This window comes from Mixophyes fleayi, chromosome 5 (assembly GCF_038048845.1).
Source record: "Mixophyes fleayi isolate aMixFle1 chromosome 5, aMixFle1.hap1, whole genome shotgun sequence".
Lineage (NCBI taxonomy): Eukaryota > Metazoa > Chordata > Amphibia > Anura > Limnodynastidae > Mixophyes > Mixophyes fleayi.
Genome location: NC_134406.1, coordinates 241550959 through 241568471, shown reverse-complemented (window position 1 = coordinate 241568471; position 17513 = coordinate 241550959). Strand labels below are relative to the sequence as shown.

The following is a 17513-nucleotide window of genomic DNA, read 5'->3' as shown; positions in this document are numbered from 1 at the left end:
TTAAACTTTCAGTCTATACGTCCCAGCATGCCTTGCTACTCAGCAGCTTGTTTAACAGTAGTTGAAGTATCTCTGCTTGAAAATATAATTCAACTCATGCTCATAGCTGGACTTTAAGAGTTATAATAGTCAATATTTTGAGACTTTAGATTCTTACTAATTGTTTTTATTAGTACTACCCAGTGTAATTGCCCCATTTCATCTGCAAATGAGACTTGGATTTCAACCAACCAAGACTACTCTACCCTATTTGTGGTTGACCTGAAGGCCCCACTGGAAATCATATTTCTGAGATCTCGAATTTGCAGAGACCCTGGATGTCCCATGGTTTTTCTGATACCACTGTCTTCTCAGTGCTTGCAGCCATGTAGATACCATCTATGTCATGCTATAGATGTGTACAGCTGTCTGCAGGGCAAACCCACAACCTTAATTAAGAGTCAGGCTGTTCTGGTTAACGACAGAGGGTAGGCTAGTGACTTGGGGTTCAATTGATAATTTAGGAAGAGCAGATTGTTGCTCTTCATACAAGCTTGGACTTCTGACATCTTGAGTGGAAGATCATGGGTCCAGAAGTGAGTGTCAAGTGGCAGCACAATTGGTTATAAGTAAGGGGATCAGATAGAGTAGGATGAGTTGCTGGAGTTTCATCAGGATTAGATAGGGTAGGGATGAGTTATGCTGATCAAGGAGGACTAGATAGGATGGCCAAAGCCATGGGTAGAGTAATCCAGAGGAGGGAAGTGAGAGTGATGTTTGACAGTAGGCCTTACCTCAACAGAAATGTATGACTTTCAGTTGAACATAGGTTCGGAGGTGTATGTTAAAGTGGCATGGGTATTGTGATTGGGTATATTGGGAGAAGGAACATGTCCTCAACATGCAACATGCTTTGTGTCCAAAACAAAAGAACTTCAGTCTTTGGTACTAGTGAGATTTGGAATTAATAGATAGTCATGAGCCATTCCATGAATCAGTATACTCTGCAGGCTGTTATGGAATAAAGTCTTTTTCATGGTCAACCACATTTTCCTCTATTGGTCAGTCTGCCCAAGTGCCCAATATCGTATATTGTCTATTGTAAACTTGGTTCATATTGGGTGGTTTACATTTTATATTATTTAGAAGGGTGCATAAAGAGGGGTACATCTTCAACAATTGGAATGAGCACCACAAGCAACTGCCCTGTAACTACCCATGAATATATTTTCCTAGTTTGCTGGGCAGGTATTTAAATCAAAAAGTATACCAGAAAGCAGGGGTTACTGTCGCTCTGTGTTGTTTTCAGTTGAGATATTATTCTAAACAAATCACCAAGTTTTCAACTTAGAGTTTATACAAATACATTGTACATAGCAGAACATCTGGAATTAGTTTAGGACATTGATTGACTGCATCATTAACTGTTTGTACAATAATAACACAAGACACCTACAGATCTGTATAGGAAGACTATACATGCGGTTTATTAAGTCATCTTCTTTCCACCTGACAGTATTACAATGGCAACGTAAAAGCAGACAAACATCTCCTGAACATGTATATTCACATTACACAATGCAAACATCTGCTTTCTCAGTTTCCTTATGAAAGCTCAAATGTGGTGATGCCATTAATGAGTACAGAAAGGTCGAGAAATTCAGTTTATACATTTATGCCTCTGCATAACTGCACATTTTATTTGGTAGCAATAATTAAATACACCTGTTGTCAAAAGTATTTTTTCAAGTTGATATAAAAGCACTTTCTACATGAGGAAGGAATAATTTATGAAAAAAATGGAATAAAGATTGTGCTTAGGCCTCTCACTGCCATCTAGTGGTAGAATGTTATAGGAAACCATAGTGGAACCACATAGCGCAAGTCTCAAGACATTCATACATATATTTGCAAACATTCCAACATTAATCACTTAATGAAGAACTTAATTTCACTTGGTCAGAACTTTGAATCATTTGAACTTCCCTGATGTTGTTATGAGCATATATGTGGGAAAAAATTCTCCCTAATGAATTACAAGTCTGGACAATAAATTTTGTGACATCTGTTTGCAAGTGGAGTTGTGAGGATCTAACATAAAATTGACAGTCTTTTTGATACTAAATTGGGTCCAAATTGATTGTAAAGATTATCTTTGGAAGTTATATAACAAAACTTGATGTGGAACTGTGTATATTTTGGATCAATTTTTAGCATTAGACCATTTTAGTGTGGGTTCTTTTTTATGGAATCTTTAATGGAATTGATGAGTCAGCAGGCCACTGACTAATTAAGGTTTAAGTTGTTACTTTATCTTAAATTTATGTGATCACAATAATATATTATTCTTGCATGCTTTGGTAATATTTATTTATGTTGAAGTTTAATTTTAGAGTTCATGAGCTTTTTTTTTATACATTTTTTATATATCGTGTATGAGTTTTAATAAATGTTTAATAAATTTATGTAATCAATTTTCCACCAGTCTCTTTGAAGTTTAATGGTACAGAGTGCGCAGTTACATTATTGGATTTTTCTCTATAGGCTTAATGCCTGGAGAGTTTTCAAACTTTCATGACCAATTTGTATGATTTGGAGATGTGCTGGTTTCACTGGGAATAGCTTTTTTAATTTTCAGTCTATCCAGGCAAATTGTATATTTCTTTTTTGGGACGTGCATGACTTCCTTTGGAAGCATATCGGAATAAATATATTTTTATATAGGGGGCAATCTGCAAAAGTAAGGAAAAGTACACCCTCTACAATTCTTCCCAAAGCTACTGTTAGGTCATTATTGGAACCCCAAAAACTTACCAGCTTATTCTACTGAGTATAAGTATACCAAATATATATACTTTGGTCTGACGTACTTAAAGGGGCCATAAACAAAGATGTGCATTTTGGTTTTACCCCTTGATGGTATGTTGCAATTGCACACGTATGCAAAGCACCCATCAGCATAAATCCGTGTAGGTCAGGCCTGGCATTTGGATATGCCACGGGCACCACTGAACAGGGCCATGCACTTCAGTGGGACCCTGCACTTAGCATAGGCAAACCGAGGGGGGTTTCCTAGTCCCTGAAAACCCCCCTCCAAGCCTGGGGCACTGTATAATTGAGGTGGCTGGGACCTGCCCCCGCTTCACACAGCTCTGCTTGAAAAGGGAGAGCTGCGTGCCCCTAGTAGTGCATGCAGTATTGCCCATGTATATTATGGGGATAAGAAGAGTTTTAGAGCAGCCAAGCACTGTCTAATATTATAGCCACGCAATGATGCATGCTGGTCACGCCCACTGGCGGCATGGTGTGGAAACCCCCCTCTACAAATCCTGCGTTTGCTCCTGTTTAGGAGAGGAGCCACTGCCTGGAGTTTAGAGAGTTGTGGCAGAGGAAGGGGATAATTTACTTATAGCACTTGATGCAATCTATAGTAATATTCTAGGGGAAAGAAGATACATACTATATGCTCATATTCCAAATGTAATTTTTTTGTATTTGTCTTCATAATACAACTGTGTATTAACATTATATTATATACAACGTCATCAATGCTGTACTGGAGCATTGTAAGGAATGTCCCTTGCAGTTCTCCCTGCTAGGGATTGGTAAGGAATGGAGGTTACTATGAGAATGATGCTCTGACTTTCCTTCCTTTGAGTGGCTGGACAGGACGGTGGTTGGACGCCATGCAGCACGACTCAACTCCATCTGTTCCACTGGTGCTCAGGAGGCTGCGGAATTTGGATAGCTGAAAAACAATAACATTTTATTTTTGCTAGATACAAATGAATGCAGGATGTACTAAGCTACTGTATAACCTTTATAGCTCTTATGATGGAAGGAGAAGGATTAGATTACACTAATAAACTTTTCTCTTTGTGTAAAATTGAAGTGGTATATAGACACTGCCAGACATACACCTAATGTTACATACATATATGTTTATAAAATTGCCTATTTTTATTTTGTATTGACAGTACACCATTATCAGGTTGCAAACATTACGGGTCTGATTCATTAAGGCACAGAAAACGAACATATTGTGAGTTTTTTTAACCTTGCACGTAACTCTAAAAATACGTCTGTTGATAAATACTTTGATTTGTTTTAACAGACAATACACTGCAGGATATGTCCAATACATAGTAACGATATAGTCATTCAGATCAAAGCATTTTAAAAAAATTTTTTCATTTTTTAATCAATAAAATACATTTATTAGGATGTTATGAATGTCTACTGTACATAAAATGCATTTCTACAGTTGCTCCTGCTTGCAAACACGTTTTATATTATGCATTGGCGACCTTCATTACTATCAATCGGCAAGTACATCTGACCTGCAGTTGGTGCAAGTGATACAGAAAAACACGTACTTTACTGATTCCCAAAGCTTGAATCGGGTGCTTCTGTGTGTGTGTGCTCAAGCTTGGCACACCCTTACTGTACATTGGTTATGTGCATACGCTCCCTGTCCACTCCCCATTCCTCCTATGAAATTGTAGGCTGTAGGATCATCACCATCATTATTTATATAGCACCACTAACTCCACAGGGCTGTACAGAGAACGCACCCACATCAGTCCCTGTCCCATTGGAGCTTACAATCTAAATCCACTAACATACACAACCAAGAGATACTAAGGGCAATTTAATAGCAGCCAATTAACCTACTAGTATGTTTTTGGAGTGTGGGAGGAAACCGGAGCACCCGGAGGAAACCCACGCAAACACAGGGAGAACATACAAACTCCACACAGATAAGGCCGTGGTCAGGAATCAAATTCATGACCCCAGTGCTGTGAGGCAGCAGTGCTAACCACTAAGCCACCATGCTGCCCACATCATAGCCAGCATTGACTTTTCAGCAACTTGTGCTACAGTAGCTCTTCTGTGGGATTGAACCAGAAGGGCTAGCCTTTGCTCTCCACGTGCACCAATGAGCCTTGGGCGCCCATGACCCTATCAACGGTTCACCCGTTGTCCTTCCTTGGACCACTTTTGGTAGGGACTAATCACTGCATACCGGGAAAGCCTATAAGGGCTGCTGTTTTGGAGATCCTTACACTTGCTCATTTTTCCTACTTCCATGACATCACCTTCAAAAACTGACTGTTCACTTGCTGCTGAATATATCCCACCCCTTGACAGGTGCCATTGTAAGGAAATAATCAATGTTGTTCACTTACTTTCAGTAGTTTTAATGTTGTGGCTGATCGAGAGAGAGAGAGAGAGAGAGAGAGAGAGAGAGAGAGAGAGAGAGAGGGGGGGAGAGAGAGAGGGGGAGAGAGAGAGAGAGAGAGAGAGAGAGAGAGAGAGAAAGATTTCTCATGTGTATAACTAGTATATTACACATACAAGCATATTATATATATCATTACCTGTATAGAGCTGACAGTTATTTCTTCCTTCAGAACAATCCAAATGACACTCTCCAGCAGTGGGGGAACAGTAAGTGATCCTGGGTATGTCCAGAAATCTTTGCAGCCAGGAAGTAAACTTGATGGATTAAAATTGGTAAAGGGAGACTGTTTGCCCTAAAATGTAGACATTTGAGTGAGTGTTTAGACATCTTTACCCTATGGTGATTAGACAGCAAACCTGTCACAAAAAAAAACAGCAGCAACTTAGTTGTAAGTATTGGTGAACAAACTATTAATTAAGGCACAAGAATTAAGGATTATCATTTATAGTTCTTGCTAATTCATAGATATATATATATAAATAAATATATATATATATATATATATATATATATATATATATATATATTAGCTCAGTGGTTATGGGCACTAACAATGACATCAGGAGACTTACTAGATATAATACATCTATTGTTTTCTTCCACTGAAAAAGATGTTGACCTAGATGATCTATCTACTTCCTTAAGAACCTTCATTTTTGTACATTTATTTATCAGGTCTAATAGGATAATATCCTGGAGCTGGAGACTCTGGTTGGAACCCCACTAGTGAGAGGTCAAGTTATCTCCTTCAGACCTAGGCCCCAAAAACTAGATTGTTGTCTTAGTTGCATGTAGTGCTATGCAAAATGTATGCACTGTGTAATATTAACACACAACAAAAATTGCAATTTAATCATTTATTCTTACGTTGGATAATTATTATTTCTTATTACCGGTGATAAATACACTGTTAATGAATTGTGATTATTGGTTTAAAATAAAATAAAAGGTTGAATCCATTGATGACATTTATTTACTTTCCTATACCCTCTGATTAGCCTACAAGTAAATTCCATGTACTATTAATGCTGCTACCTTAGCGTGGATGGCATCAAATGCATCTGTAATCCTCTCAATGTTTTTGTTATGGTCTCCAATCTGGAAAAAATAAACATGGCTGCTTACATGTGGAATCTTTGAGAAATGCACATTAAATATTCACATTCATGACATTTACGTCTTCCTTGGTTAGTTTTTTTCCTTACTAGAAGAATTAACAGTCATGTTAGTAAATTCAATAAATAAGGTTTTCTTTGCAGAGAAACTTATTTCCCTTATCTTTTAATACTCATTTATAGAAAATAAAATTTAAATAAATCCTACTTTTAATAAGGGTATGTATATATACAGTATGTTTTAATGAATGACAAAATACAATTCAGAGATAATTTTGATGTATCATGTTTCATAGGGCTCTTTCTTGATGGCTCACTCAGTACAGAGTCAGGGGTACATTTATTAAGACCTCCCCTAGCCCTAAAGTCTAGATTTTGTATTACAAATCTTTTATTGTGTAATTTATTTTAAAAATGTCACCAGTGATACTGGCAGGCAGTGGAAATAGGAGTCTTACCCCTTACCATCTTACCCCTTACCAACTTACCTCTTACCATCTTACCCCTTACCAACTTACCCCTTACCATCTTACCCTTTACCATCTTACCCCTTACCCGTTACCATCTTACCCCTTCCCATCTTACCCCTTACCATCTTACCCCTTACCATCTTACCTCTTACCATCTTACCCCTTACCATCTTACCCCTTACCATCTTACTCCTTGCCATCTTACCCCTTACCATCTTACCCCTTACCATCTAGCCTGTTACCATCTTACCCCTTGCCATCTTACCCCTTACCATCTAACCTGTTACCATCTTACCCCTTGCCATCTTACCCCTTGCCATCTAACCTTTTACCATCTTACCCCTTACCATCTTACCCCTTGCCATCTTACCCCTTACCATCTTACCCCTTACCATCTTACCCCTTGCCATCTAACCTGTTACCATCTTACCCCTTACCATCTTACCCCTTGCCATCTTACCCCTTACCAGCTTACCCCTTGCCATCTAACCTGTTACCATCTTACCCCTTACCATCTTACCCTTTGCCATCTTACCCCTTACCATCTTACCCCTTGCCATCTAACCTGTTACCATCTTACCCCTTACCATCTTACCCTTTGCCATCTTACCCCTTACCATCTTACTCCTTGCCATCTTACCCCTTACCATCTTAGCCCTTACCATCTAGCCTGTTACCATCTTACCCCTTGCCATCTTACCCCTTACCATCTAACCTGTTACCATCTTACCCCTTACCATCTTAGCCCTTACCATCTAGCCTGTTACCATCTTACCCCTTGCCATCTTACCCCTTACCATCTAACCTGTTACCATCTTACCCCTTACCATCTTACTCCTTGCCATCTTACCCCTTGCCATCTTACCCCTTACCATCTAACCTGTTACCATCTTACCCCTTGCCATCTTACCCCTTGCCATCTAACCTGTTACCATCTTACCCCTTACCATCTTACCCCTTGCCATCTTACCCCTTACCATCTTACCACTTGCCATCTAACCTGTTACCATCTTACCCCTTACCATCTTACCCTTTGCCATCTTACCCCTTACCATCTTACCCCTTGCCATCTAACCTGTTACCATCTTACCCCTTACCATCTTACCCTTTGCCATCTTACCCCTTACCATCTTACCCCTTACCATCTAACCTGTTACCAGCTTACCCCTTGCCATCTTACCCCTTGCCATCTAACCTTTTACCATCTTACCCCTTACCATCTTACCCCTTGCCATCTTACCCCTTACCATCTTACCCCTTACCATCTTACCCCTTGCCATCTAACCTGTTACCATCTTACCCCTTACCATCTTACCCCTTGCCATCTTACCCCTTACCATCTTACCCCTTGCCATCTTACCCCTTACCATCTTACCCCTTACCATCTTACCCCTTGCCATCTTACCCCTTACCATCTTACCCCTTGCCATCTAACCTGTTACCATCTTACCCCTTACCATCTTACCCCTTGCCATCTTACCCCTTACCATCTTACCCCTTGCCATCTAACCTGTTACCATCTTACCCCTTACCATCTTACCCTTTGCCATCTTACCCCTTACCATCTTACCCCTTGCCATCTAACCTGTTACCATCTTACCCCTTACCATCTTACCCTTTGCCATCTTACCCCTTACCATCTTACCCCTTACCATCTAACCTGTTACCAGCTTACCCCTTGCCATCTTACCCCTTACCATCTTACCCCTTGCCATCTTACCCCTTACCATCTTACCCCTTGCCATCTTACCCCTTACCATCTTACCCCTTACCATCTTACCCCTTGCCATCTTACCCCTTACCATCTTACCCCTTGCCATCTTACCCCTTACCATCTTACCCTTTGCCATCTTACCCCTTACCATCTTACTCCTTGCCATCTTACCCCTTACCATCTTAGCCCTTACCATCTAGCCTGTTACCATCTTACCCCTTGCCATCTTACCCCTTACCATCTAACCTGTTACCATCTTACCCCTTACCATCTTAGCCCTTACCATCTAGCCTGTTACCATCTTACCCCTTGCCATCTTACCCCTTACCATCTAACCTGTTACCATCTTACCCCTTACCATCTTACTCCTTGCCATCTTACCCCTTGCCATCTTACCCCTTACCATCTAACCTGTTACCATCTTACCCCTTGCCATCTTACCCCTTGCCATCTAACCTGTTACCATCTTACCCCTTACCATCTTACCCCTTGCCATCTTACCCCTTACCATCTTACCACTTGCCATCTAACCTGTTACCATCTTACCCCTTACCATCTTACCCTTTGCCATCTTACCCCTTACCATCTTACCCCTTGCCATCTAACCTGTTACCATCTTACCCCTTACCATCTTACCCTTTGCCATCTTACCCCTTACCATCTTACCCCTTACCATCTAACCTGTTACCAGCTTACCCCTTGCCATCTTACCCCTTGCCATCTAACCTTTTACCATCTTACCCCTTACCATCTTACCCCTTGCCATCTTACCCCTTACCATCTTACCCCTTACCATCTTACCCCTTGCCATCTAACCTGTTACCATCTTACCCCTTACCATCTTACCCCTTGCCATCTTACACCTTACCATCTTACCCCTTGCCATCTTACCCCTTACCATCTTACCCCTTACCATCTTACCCCTTGCCATCTTACCCCTTACCATCTTACCCCTTGCCATCTAACCTGTTACCATCTTACCCCTTACCATCTTACCCCTTGCCATCTTACCCCTTACCATCTTACCCCTTGCCATCTAACCTGTTACCATCTTATCCCTTACCATCTTACCCTTTGCCATCTTACCCCTTACCATCTTACCCCTTGCCATCTAACCTGTTACCATCTTACCCCTTACCATCTTACCCTTTGCCATCTTACCCCTTACCATCTTACCCCTTACCATCTAACCTGTTACCAGCTTACCCCTTGCCATCTAACCTTTTACCATCTTACCCCTTACCATCTTAACCCTTGCCATCTTACCCCTTACCATCTTACCCCTTACCATCTTACCCCTTGCCATCTAACCTGTTACCATCTTACCCCTTACCATCTTACCCCTTGCCATCTTACCCCTTACCATCTTACCCCTTGCCATCTTACCCCTTACCATCTTACCCCTTACCATCTTACCCTTTGCCATCTTACCCCTTACCATCTTACCCCTTGCCATCTTACCCCTTACCATCTTACCCCTTGCCATCTTACCCCTTGCCATCTTACCCCTTACCATCTTACCCCTTACCATCTTACCCCTTGCCATTGCAGCCCAGGGAACCTCTGCAAGTTTTCCTTTTTTAGAAGATATTTGGAGTGTATTTTACTAATTGTGTGAAAAGAAGAATTATCATACAAACTGCTTTCTTTTTAAGATTATTTAGATATCTTAATTAAATTATTCGTTAGTAAGATTCAGATCCTCAGGCTGGGTACACACTACATAAAAAAAATTCTCCCAATGCGACATCTTTAATGATTTTACCAATGACAGAAAAATAAGTCCTGATCAGCAGCTGATTCATGTGTACACACTGTACAAGTTTTACATGATTTACCTTCAGCTCTGTGCTCTTCATCTGTCATAACCATCGGCTGAAAAGATTGGGAATCTGCACGCTCCATAGAGATCTATGGACACTGTTGGTCCTGAGTGCAGACACACTGCAGAATCTGTATGACATCATTCCATTGTTGAACAAGATTTGTAGTCCGGTTTAACAATCAAATGAAATGACACGATGAGCTTTGGAACGATAATCGTTCATCGTCTCAGCGTACACACTAATGTGACATCGGTCCGAACAGTCGTTTATCATTCGATTGGCCCAATAGTCAGCTGAAAAGACTGTAGTGTGTACCCAGCCATAGTGTTCATACCCTTTATTAATAGCTTTATATTTAGATAATTGAATATATGAGTTGTTCATGCTACTTCACATAGGTTTTTATTTTTGATAAGTTTTCCATGATTAACAATATTTTTTCGTTAGATTAATTACAAATGAATACATTTGCGTCAACTAATGATGTGACTTTTGTGTGTACACAAGTGATTTTACCATTTCAATTAACACCACCGATTGTAAATACCAGAAGGTGTGAAATGCTCCCCCATCACCTAGTTAAAGATCATTACATTGAAATGCGTTGGGATAAGGGAGGGGGTTATAGTTTGTACAAGTGACGTAGCAGTGATCCGTCAGGCGGATGGTTCTCCATCTGAAGTGTAGGTGATTTACCCAGGTTACCATTCTCTTCAAGTCCGCTTGCTGATCCCTATCTGGTACGGCTCTTGCTGAATATATATTTTCGTTCATACTATTTGGTTTGATGGTATATGAACACGTTTACTGTGTTGAGATGTAATTTTATAATAAATAGAATTCCACTAGAGATTTTCTTCTCCTTGATTTATATCTGCTCATAACACTATTAACGAAAGAAAGAGTTCAGTGCCCTGATTGTGAAATCTATATAAAGTCCGTCCTGCACTGAATTCTATATGTGGAACTTCTATAAAAATTCTCTCCTGTGAGTATTCCCTGTCAAAGATATTTTATTTTGGATGAAGACAATTTATTAATATGAAAATATTTATATTGTTCTGTCTTATTTTGGTATATCATTGATAATTGATGTGGTGTTGTTGTCGGTTGGAGCCTTACGTGTGAGCTGGAGAGAAGGAACGGGAGTGAAGGAGTTACTCAAGGGACAGATGTTTCTAATCACAGATGTTGGAACAAAGAGTTGCAAGAATTTCTTCAGACTTTCCAGGGAAGCCTGGATCAGGATACGCCTATATACTTTCTCAGCCAATTGTAATATGATATTTGTAAATTGTAGTACAACCTATTCTTTAGTTTGAACAAACCTACGTGTCTGGTCTGGGGGAGATCAGAGAGTTTTCAATTCTGAAAATGAGAGTGATAATGTTATCACAGCGCTTGCTTATTCATTTGTAAATAAACAATGATATAATTTTATTCTTAAAGTTTCTTTGGCTGTAGGAATTATTTTATTACTTTAATAATTGGACGCACTGCTGAGATTTTTTTCAATATGATTCGATTTGGACAAGGGACATTTGGATTTCTAATTTTGAAATGCATGGTCGACGATTTTCTCTTTTATAAGGGAAGGTAAGTTATTGCCGATCCTTTTGAAATAGAGAGAGATGTATACCATGGATTGCAAACTGGTTATCTTGTGTTTTTTTCCAATGAGATTTGTGTTGCAAAATAAGAACTTTTATTATTTTTATGTTTATCGTAGCTGTAATAGAATTTAAAAGTAGGAGTTTAAAGTGTTACATTTTTCTGTCTGCTACTTTGCTAAACAGTACATCATATGTATTTCTGTTATTGGAATGTAGGCAATATAAAACTTTGCCTGAAGTACAGGGGAGGCTGCTTTGTGAACTGCTTATCTGAGTATGAGTGTGTTGAGTGTTGAGAAGTTAAGAGATAAAATAAAGAGTTAATAAATCTACGTAGTCACTGAATACAGTGTTGAGATTGAGGGGAATCTGGCTCTCAGACGTGAGGCCTAATGGACTTTCTGGATAGTGGGACTGCGGGACCACTATCGATTGAATGCGCACTGCGGGACGCATTTTAACTTGAGAAATTTGGACTTATGTACTGCAGAGTCCAGTTCTTAAAATAAAATAAAAATAAAATAAAGATGAATATAAAATATAATGAGCGATTTATGTACTGCGGGGGATAAATCCTCAGTTAAATAGGAGAAAGATTGTCCAAAGGTTTAGATAGAAAAATAAGTTTAATTTTGTAAAACTGCGGGGTTACAAACGTGTGTTTTTTTTGAGTGATTTGTGTAAGGCTGTATGAAAATGACTAATTATTGTGATAAGCAGTTTACAAATGCAGGGTCCTTTGATAAAAAAAACATTTTGGATAATGTGCAAACAGAAATTGAGAAATCAGAAAACGAAATTATTAATGAATTACTGTTTGGTTTTGTGGAAAGCGGAAGCGGAACGTTGAAAGCCATTAGAAACTTTAAGTAGTGTTTTACAGTCACCTGAATCTGATCTAGGTGACTCTGAAACAGTTATGTCTGAAAAGATAGAGGATAATAATAATAATTATTCCAATAAAAGTAATTTAATAGGGAGTGGCTGCACTACCAGAAGTAACCAATAGATGGCGCAGGGGCTGCATCAGAAATAGTTAACTGTAACTTTAAAAAATAAATAAAAGAAAAAAAAATACAAAGCCATATTTGTTAGATCGTCAGAAATTTATTATGGCTTTTCGAAATTTCATTGCCTGTGAGAGACATTGTTCAATTTTGTGATAATTCTAAATGCTGTGCATGAATGAAATTATTTTTTTTTATCTTACTAAAATTACTAATATTTAATATCATTGTGTTGCTAATTATGTATTTTCTCCTGTGAGTTGATTAATATAAACTTTTCATGATTAAGCTAAAGAATAGTAAATCTTTTAAGGATTATTATGCATAAGATGTGGCTAAAATGTCACATTAGATGGGTATATGTGTTTATATATATGTATATGTGGACATAGCAGAGCATAGATAAATGGCTGTTAAAATTTGGAGCTGAAGTTTTAGCAGAAACTTTGAGAAGCATTCTTCAAATTGTAACCCTAGAGTATAGGAGTAAGAGTTGATCATTAATTGTGATATATTATTAGTAAGAAACAGGAAGATTTGAAATATAGATTATTGACTGTTCAATTAAAATATTTTGGACACAGAATTAATAGCCCAAATAATTTAAAAATATTCAATGTGATTGTGAACCACACCTAAAAATGTCTGGTAACGATTTTATGTGCTGACAAGAATTATTTCTATCAATGTTTTTTTTTTGTTAGGATGGAGAACCAGACCCACCCCCCACACCTTTTACTGCTAGTGGAAGAATGTCTTTGTGCTCAGCAGAAGAGAGGGGGGGCCATGGGTTTTGAAGAAAAAATACATGTGTAGATTTCTGGAAAAAAAAAAAAAAAGGGCAGAGATTTTTTTTTGTTGTTGATCATCATTTATTTATATAGCACCAACATATTCCGTAGCGTTTTACAATTGGGGACAAACATAGTGAACTAATAAACAAACTGGGTAAAACAGACAAAGAGGTGAGAAGGCCCTGCTCGCAAGCTTACAATTTTATTGTTTGATTTTCCTGAGACTTTTATATCACACTGTGATTTTGTATTTATCTTATGTGTTAATAACTTACTTTTGTTTTGTTTTTACAGTCTTTGTAGACACTATTCTTAGCTGTTAATATTCCTATATCAACATGGCTACATGGTTTCCAGAAATAAACTGCAATTTTGCCAGTTCAGGTTAAGTATTTGGGTTATTGCTTGACCCAAGGACTGATACATCTTTCCTCAGAAAGACTGCGAGTTATTCTGCATATGCACTAGTCGCTAAATAAAATCATTAGTGCACATCTTTCTAGGGATGTGTAGTTGGAATTTAAATGGGAACTATCAAAGACCTATTGTTTATTATAGTGACGAATTTAAATATAGATGCTCATAAATTGTCAATCTGTTTAAAAATAGTTGCAACTTTAGCATTATTCAGAGAAAATATCTAGTAGTCAGAATTTTTTTTATTTTTTTTTCCATTGCATATCCTGTTTTTGTTTTTGATGAATTTTGCACAAACATGACAAGTCTTCGCTGCCAGATTTGTAAATTGTAAATGAGATCTTTTGGCTTTTCTTTATCTAATTATTTGTTGGTGTAATATATTTAATACTGTTATGTTCTTAATTATTGTGCATAGGAATGCACAGAGTGTGGATGAAAGTACTGATAAGTATATGAGATTTTTGATAAATTAATGCTTATTTATGACTGTATGGAACTTGGAACTTTTGGACTAGAACCTTTACTGCTAGATCTGACATTGAGGATACACACTTACTGGGAGAAGGTATAATTTTTTTATATATACAGATGGTAGTTATCATAGATAAAATGAGATTGAAAAGTTATGTATAAGATATAATATAAGTAGCACTCACAACAGTGTGTGAGTTAGTGCAAGGCAAAAGTATTAAACATCTACACAGATAGTAGATATGTATTCAGTGCATTGTGGTGGTTTAGAGATTGTCTAACTGTTGTAGATACTTCAATAGCATATTTTCAACATGTGAAGAAGATGCTAGATGCTATTCAGATGTCATTGCAGGTAGTGATTAAGTGTTAAGATCACACAGGTAATACTGATCAATTGCATTAGGTAATAAATAGGACAGATGAAGTTACAATAGGTTTAGTAAGAAGTCCATTACTAATTAACATTTCTTCACAGGACTTGAATTTGTTGTTGTTTCAGTTCATTACTGATCAGAAATTAATCAGAATATAAAAGTTTTGTTATTCACAGGAATTGGCACTCTGGAAGTTGAAGGGATGTGTACAAGATACTAATGGTACATGGAAAGATGGTAAAGATAGATCAGTGGCCCCAAAGGCTTACCTACCAGCACTGGCAGAAGCAGCCTATGGTCTGACTCATTTAGATAAGTATGGTATGTGTGGACTTGAGGCCTACTGGTGTGCACCTGGCTTCTCTTCTCATGCAGGTAAAAAGGCTGGTTCATGCTTTATTTGCCTGAGGGAAGAATCCAGGTAAAGCCATATTTGTAGAACCATCACATATCCCTCCTACAGAGATTTATTACAGGTAATATAAATTGACTTCATCCAAATAAAAAATGTTGTAATCTACTGTATGTACTAATGTTTGTAGATATGTTTTCTAAGTGGGATAGAAGTGCAATTTCACTGCAAGTTGCACTGCAGTATTTACAGCAAAGAAATTGGTATATGAATTTGTGTATAGATATGGTATATCACCAATGATTGAGAATGACAGAGGTACACATTTCAATGTGTAAGTTTGTTTTCTTAATGTATTTTACTAAATAATAAAAAATAAGTTACTGAAACAATTTAATGGTATATAAAATACACTGAGTAAAGGGATGAAGAATACAGGGATGATTTGATTAGAGGTTTTATCTCTAATATTTTATAGTATCAGAACCACTCCCAGACTTCCATTCAATTTTTTTCACCATATGAGAGTTTGTTCAGAAGACAACCCAATATTATTATCAGTGCGCAAGAGACTTTTCAAATGCATTGAAGTTGTAACTGTTAAGTACCTGAATGAGATGAGTAAGCAGTTACAAAAGCAACAAGAGACTTTGAAACTGATTGTACTACAGATGCCTATTGAGAACTGTCAGTATATAACTAGGAAAATGTTATGGTCAGAAATTTTTAATGTTCTAGTTATTTGACAGATTGATGGGAATAACCACAGCATTGAAAGTTGCTGAAACAAGATACTTGGATTCACATATCCCACTGCAAGAAGGTAGTCGATCCGACAGTGACCTGAAGAGACGCAGAGACTAATAAAGTTTTGGAACCATATATAACAATTTTGCTTCAGGACTTGGACAAAGATGTGATTCAGGAAGAAGAATCTGACCCAGATGTCAAAGGATAATATCCTTATTACTATTGCCATCGCTATAGGCATGATCTGTTTTCTGATTCTTATACCTTATATTATTTTATTTTATGGACATTTGGTTATGAGGACCTGATGGTAAGAACCGGTAGTGGTTTTGAGGAAATGGGGGCATATAGTCGTAAAAATAAAGAATCAGAACTGTCTTCATCATTCATTCTACTCATAACTAATAACACGTACAATAATGACACATATAAGATAGAATTAAAAGATAAGTAATTGGAGATGAACCTAAAGATTGTAATGAGAGACTGTCAACCGAAATATGTATATGTCAATATTGTAATAAGCTCCTGAAAATGTGTACAATGGTATGATAGGATGAGCAATTAAACTAATTGTTGAATATGTACACATATACTACATGGACACCAATATGTTGAATTGTTGCCAATACCTTTAAATCTTACAGAGTTGCTTAATTTGCCAGAGGAAGGACCAGTTGTTGGGAAATATAATGAAACATGACCTTTTTATTTAAAATTGTTGCCACATGTATTGACTGAAAGTGTTATATGTATAAATTTTACTAATAGACCTATAGATGAGAAAAAGGAACATCTAGGTAAAAAATTGGGAAAAGTCCTGCATTTAAAAATAAATCTAAAATTTAGATATGTTGAATCAAAGAGATCTTTGGGAACAGTAGCATGAAAATAAAATATTATAATGTTGCAAGATGGTGTTTGTAAAGAGCTGTTAAAGGAAAACAAACACGGAAAGTTTATAGATATTGTATACATAGATATATTGCATGTAGCAATACCATGTATTTTATTAGATGATATATTACAAATGTGGAAGTAAGGCATATAAGTGTATACCATTGAATTAAGGTAGAATATGTTATCTAGGTTAGGTAATTCCAGTTGTTAATGTATTTACACAAAATGATTTAAAGGATATTGTATTTAAAAAGTATTTAATAGATGTTTGACTATAAAAAGAAAGGAAAGTAGTGATGAAAAGAGTGAACAACAACCAGTATCACAATTTATTAGTGAATCTACTGGTGTACAAGTATGGATTATATTAAAAGCTATAGGAACTGCACATAGAAGTATGAATTGGTTTTGTATCTAAGGTTTAGCTACATTGATAAAATATCAAATGAATATGATGAAACCTTTTGTTATGTTGCAAAA

The 17513-nt window shown here is 37.4% G+C and overlaps 1 protein-coding gene across 1 annotated transcript in view; it reads right to left on the bottom strand.

Annotated features, from left to right (window-relative positions):
* Window positions 1-1466: 1466 nt before the first annotated feature.
* LOC142159122 (carbonic anhydrase 13-like) overlaps window positions 1467-17513 on the bottom strand; it is a 33181-nt gene continuing 17134 nt past the window's right edge. The window contains exons 5-7 of the mRNA XM_075213742.1: window positions 6260-6322; window positions 5361-5516; window positions 1467-3727 (exon numbers count right to left, since the gene is read on the bottom strand). Coding sequence (XP_075069843.1) covers window positions 3602-3727; window positions 5361-5516; window positions 6260-6322 — 345 coding nt within the window. The 3' untranslated portion in view covers window positions 1467-3601. The remainder of the gene's footprint in view (window positions 3728-5360; window positions 5517-6259; window positions 6323-17513) is intronic.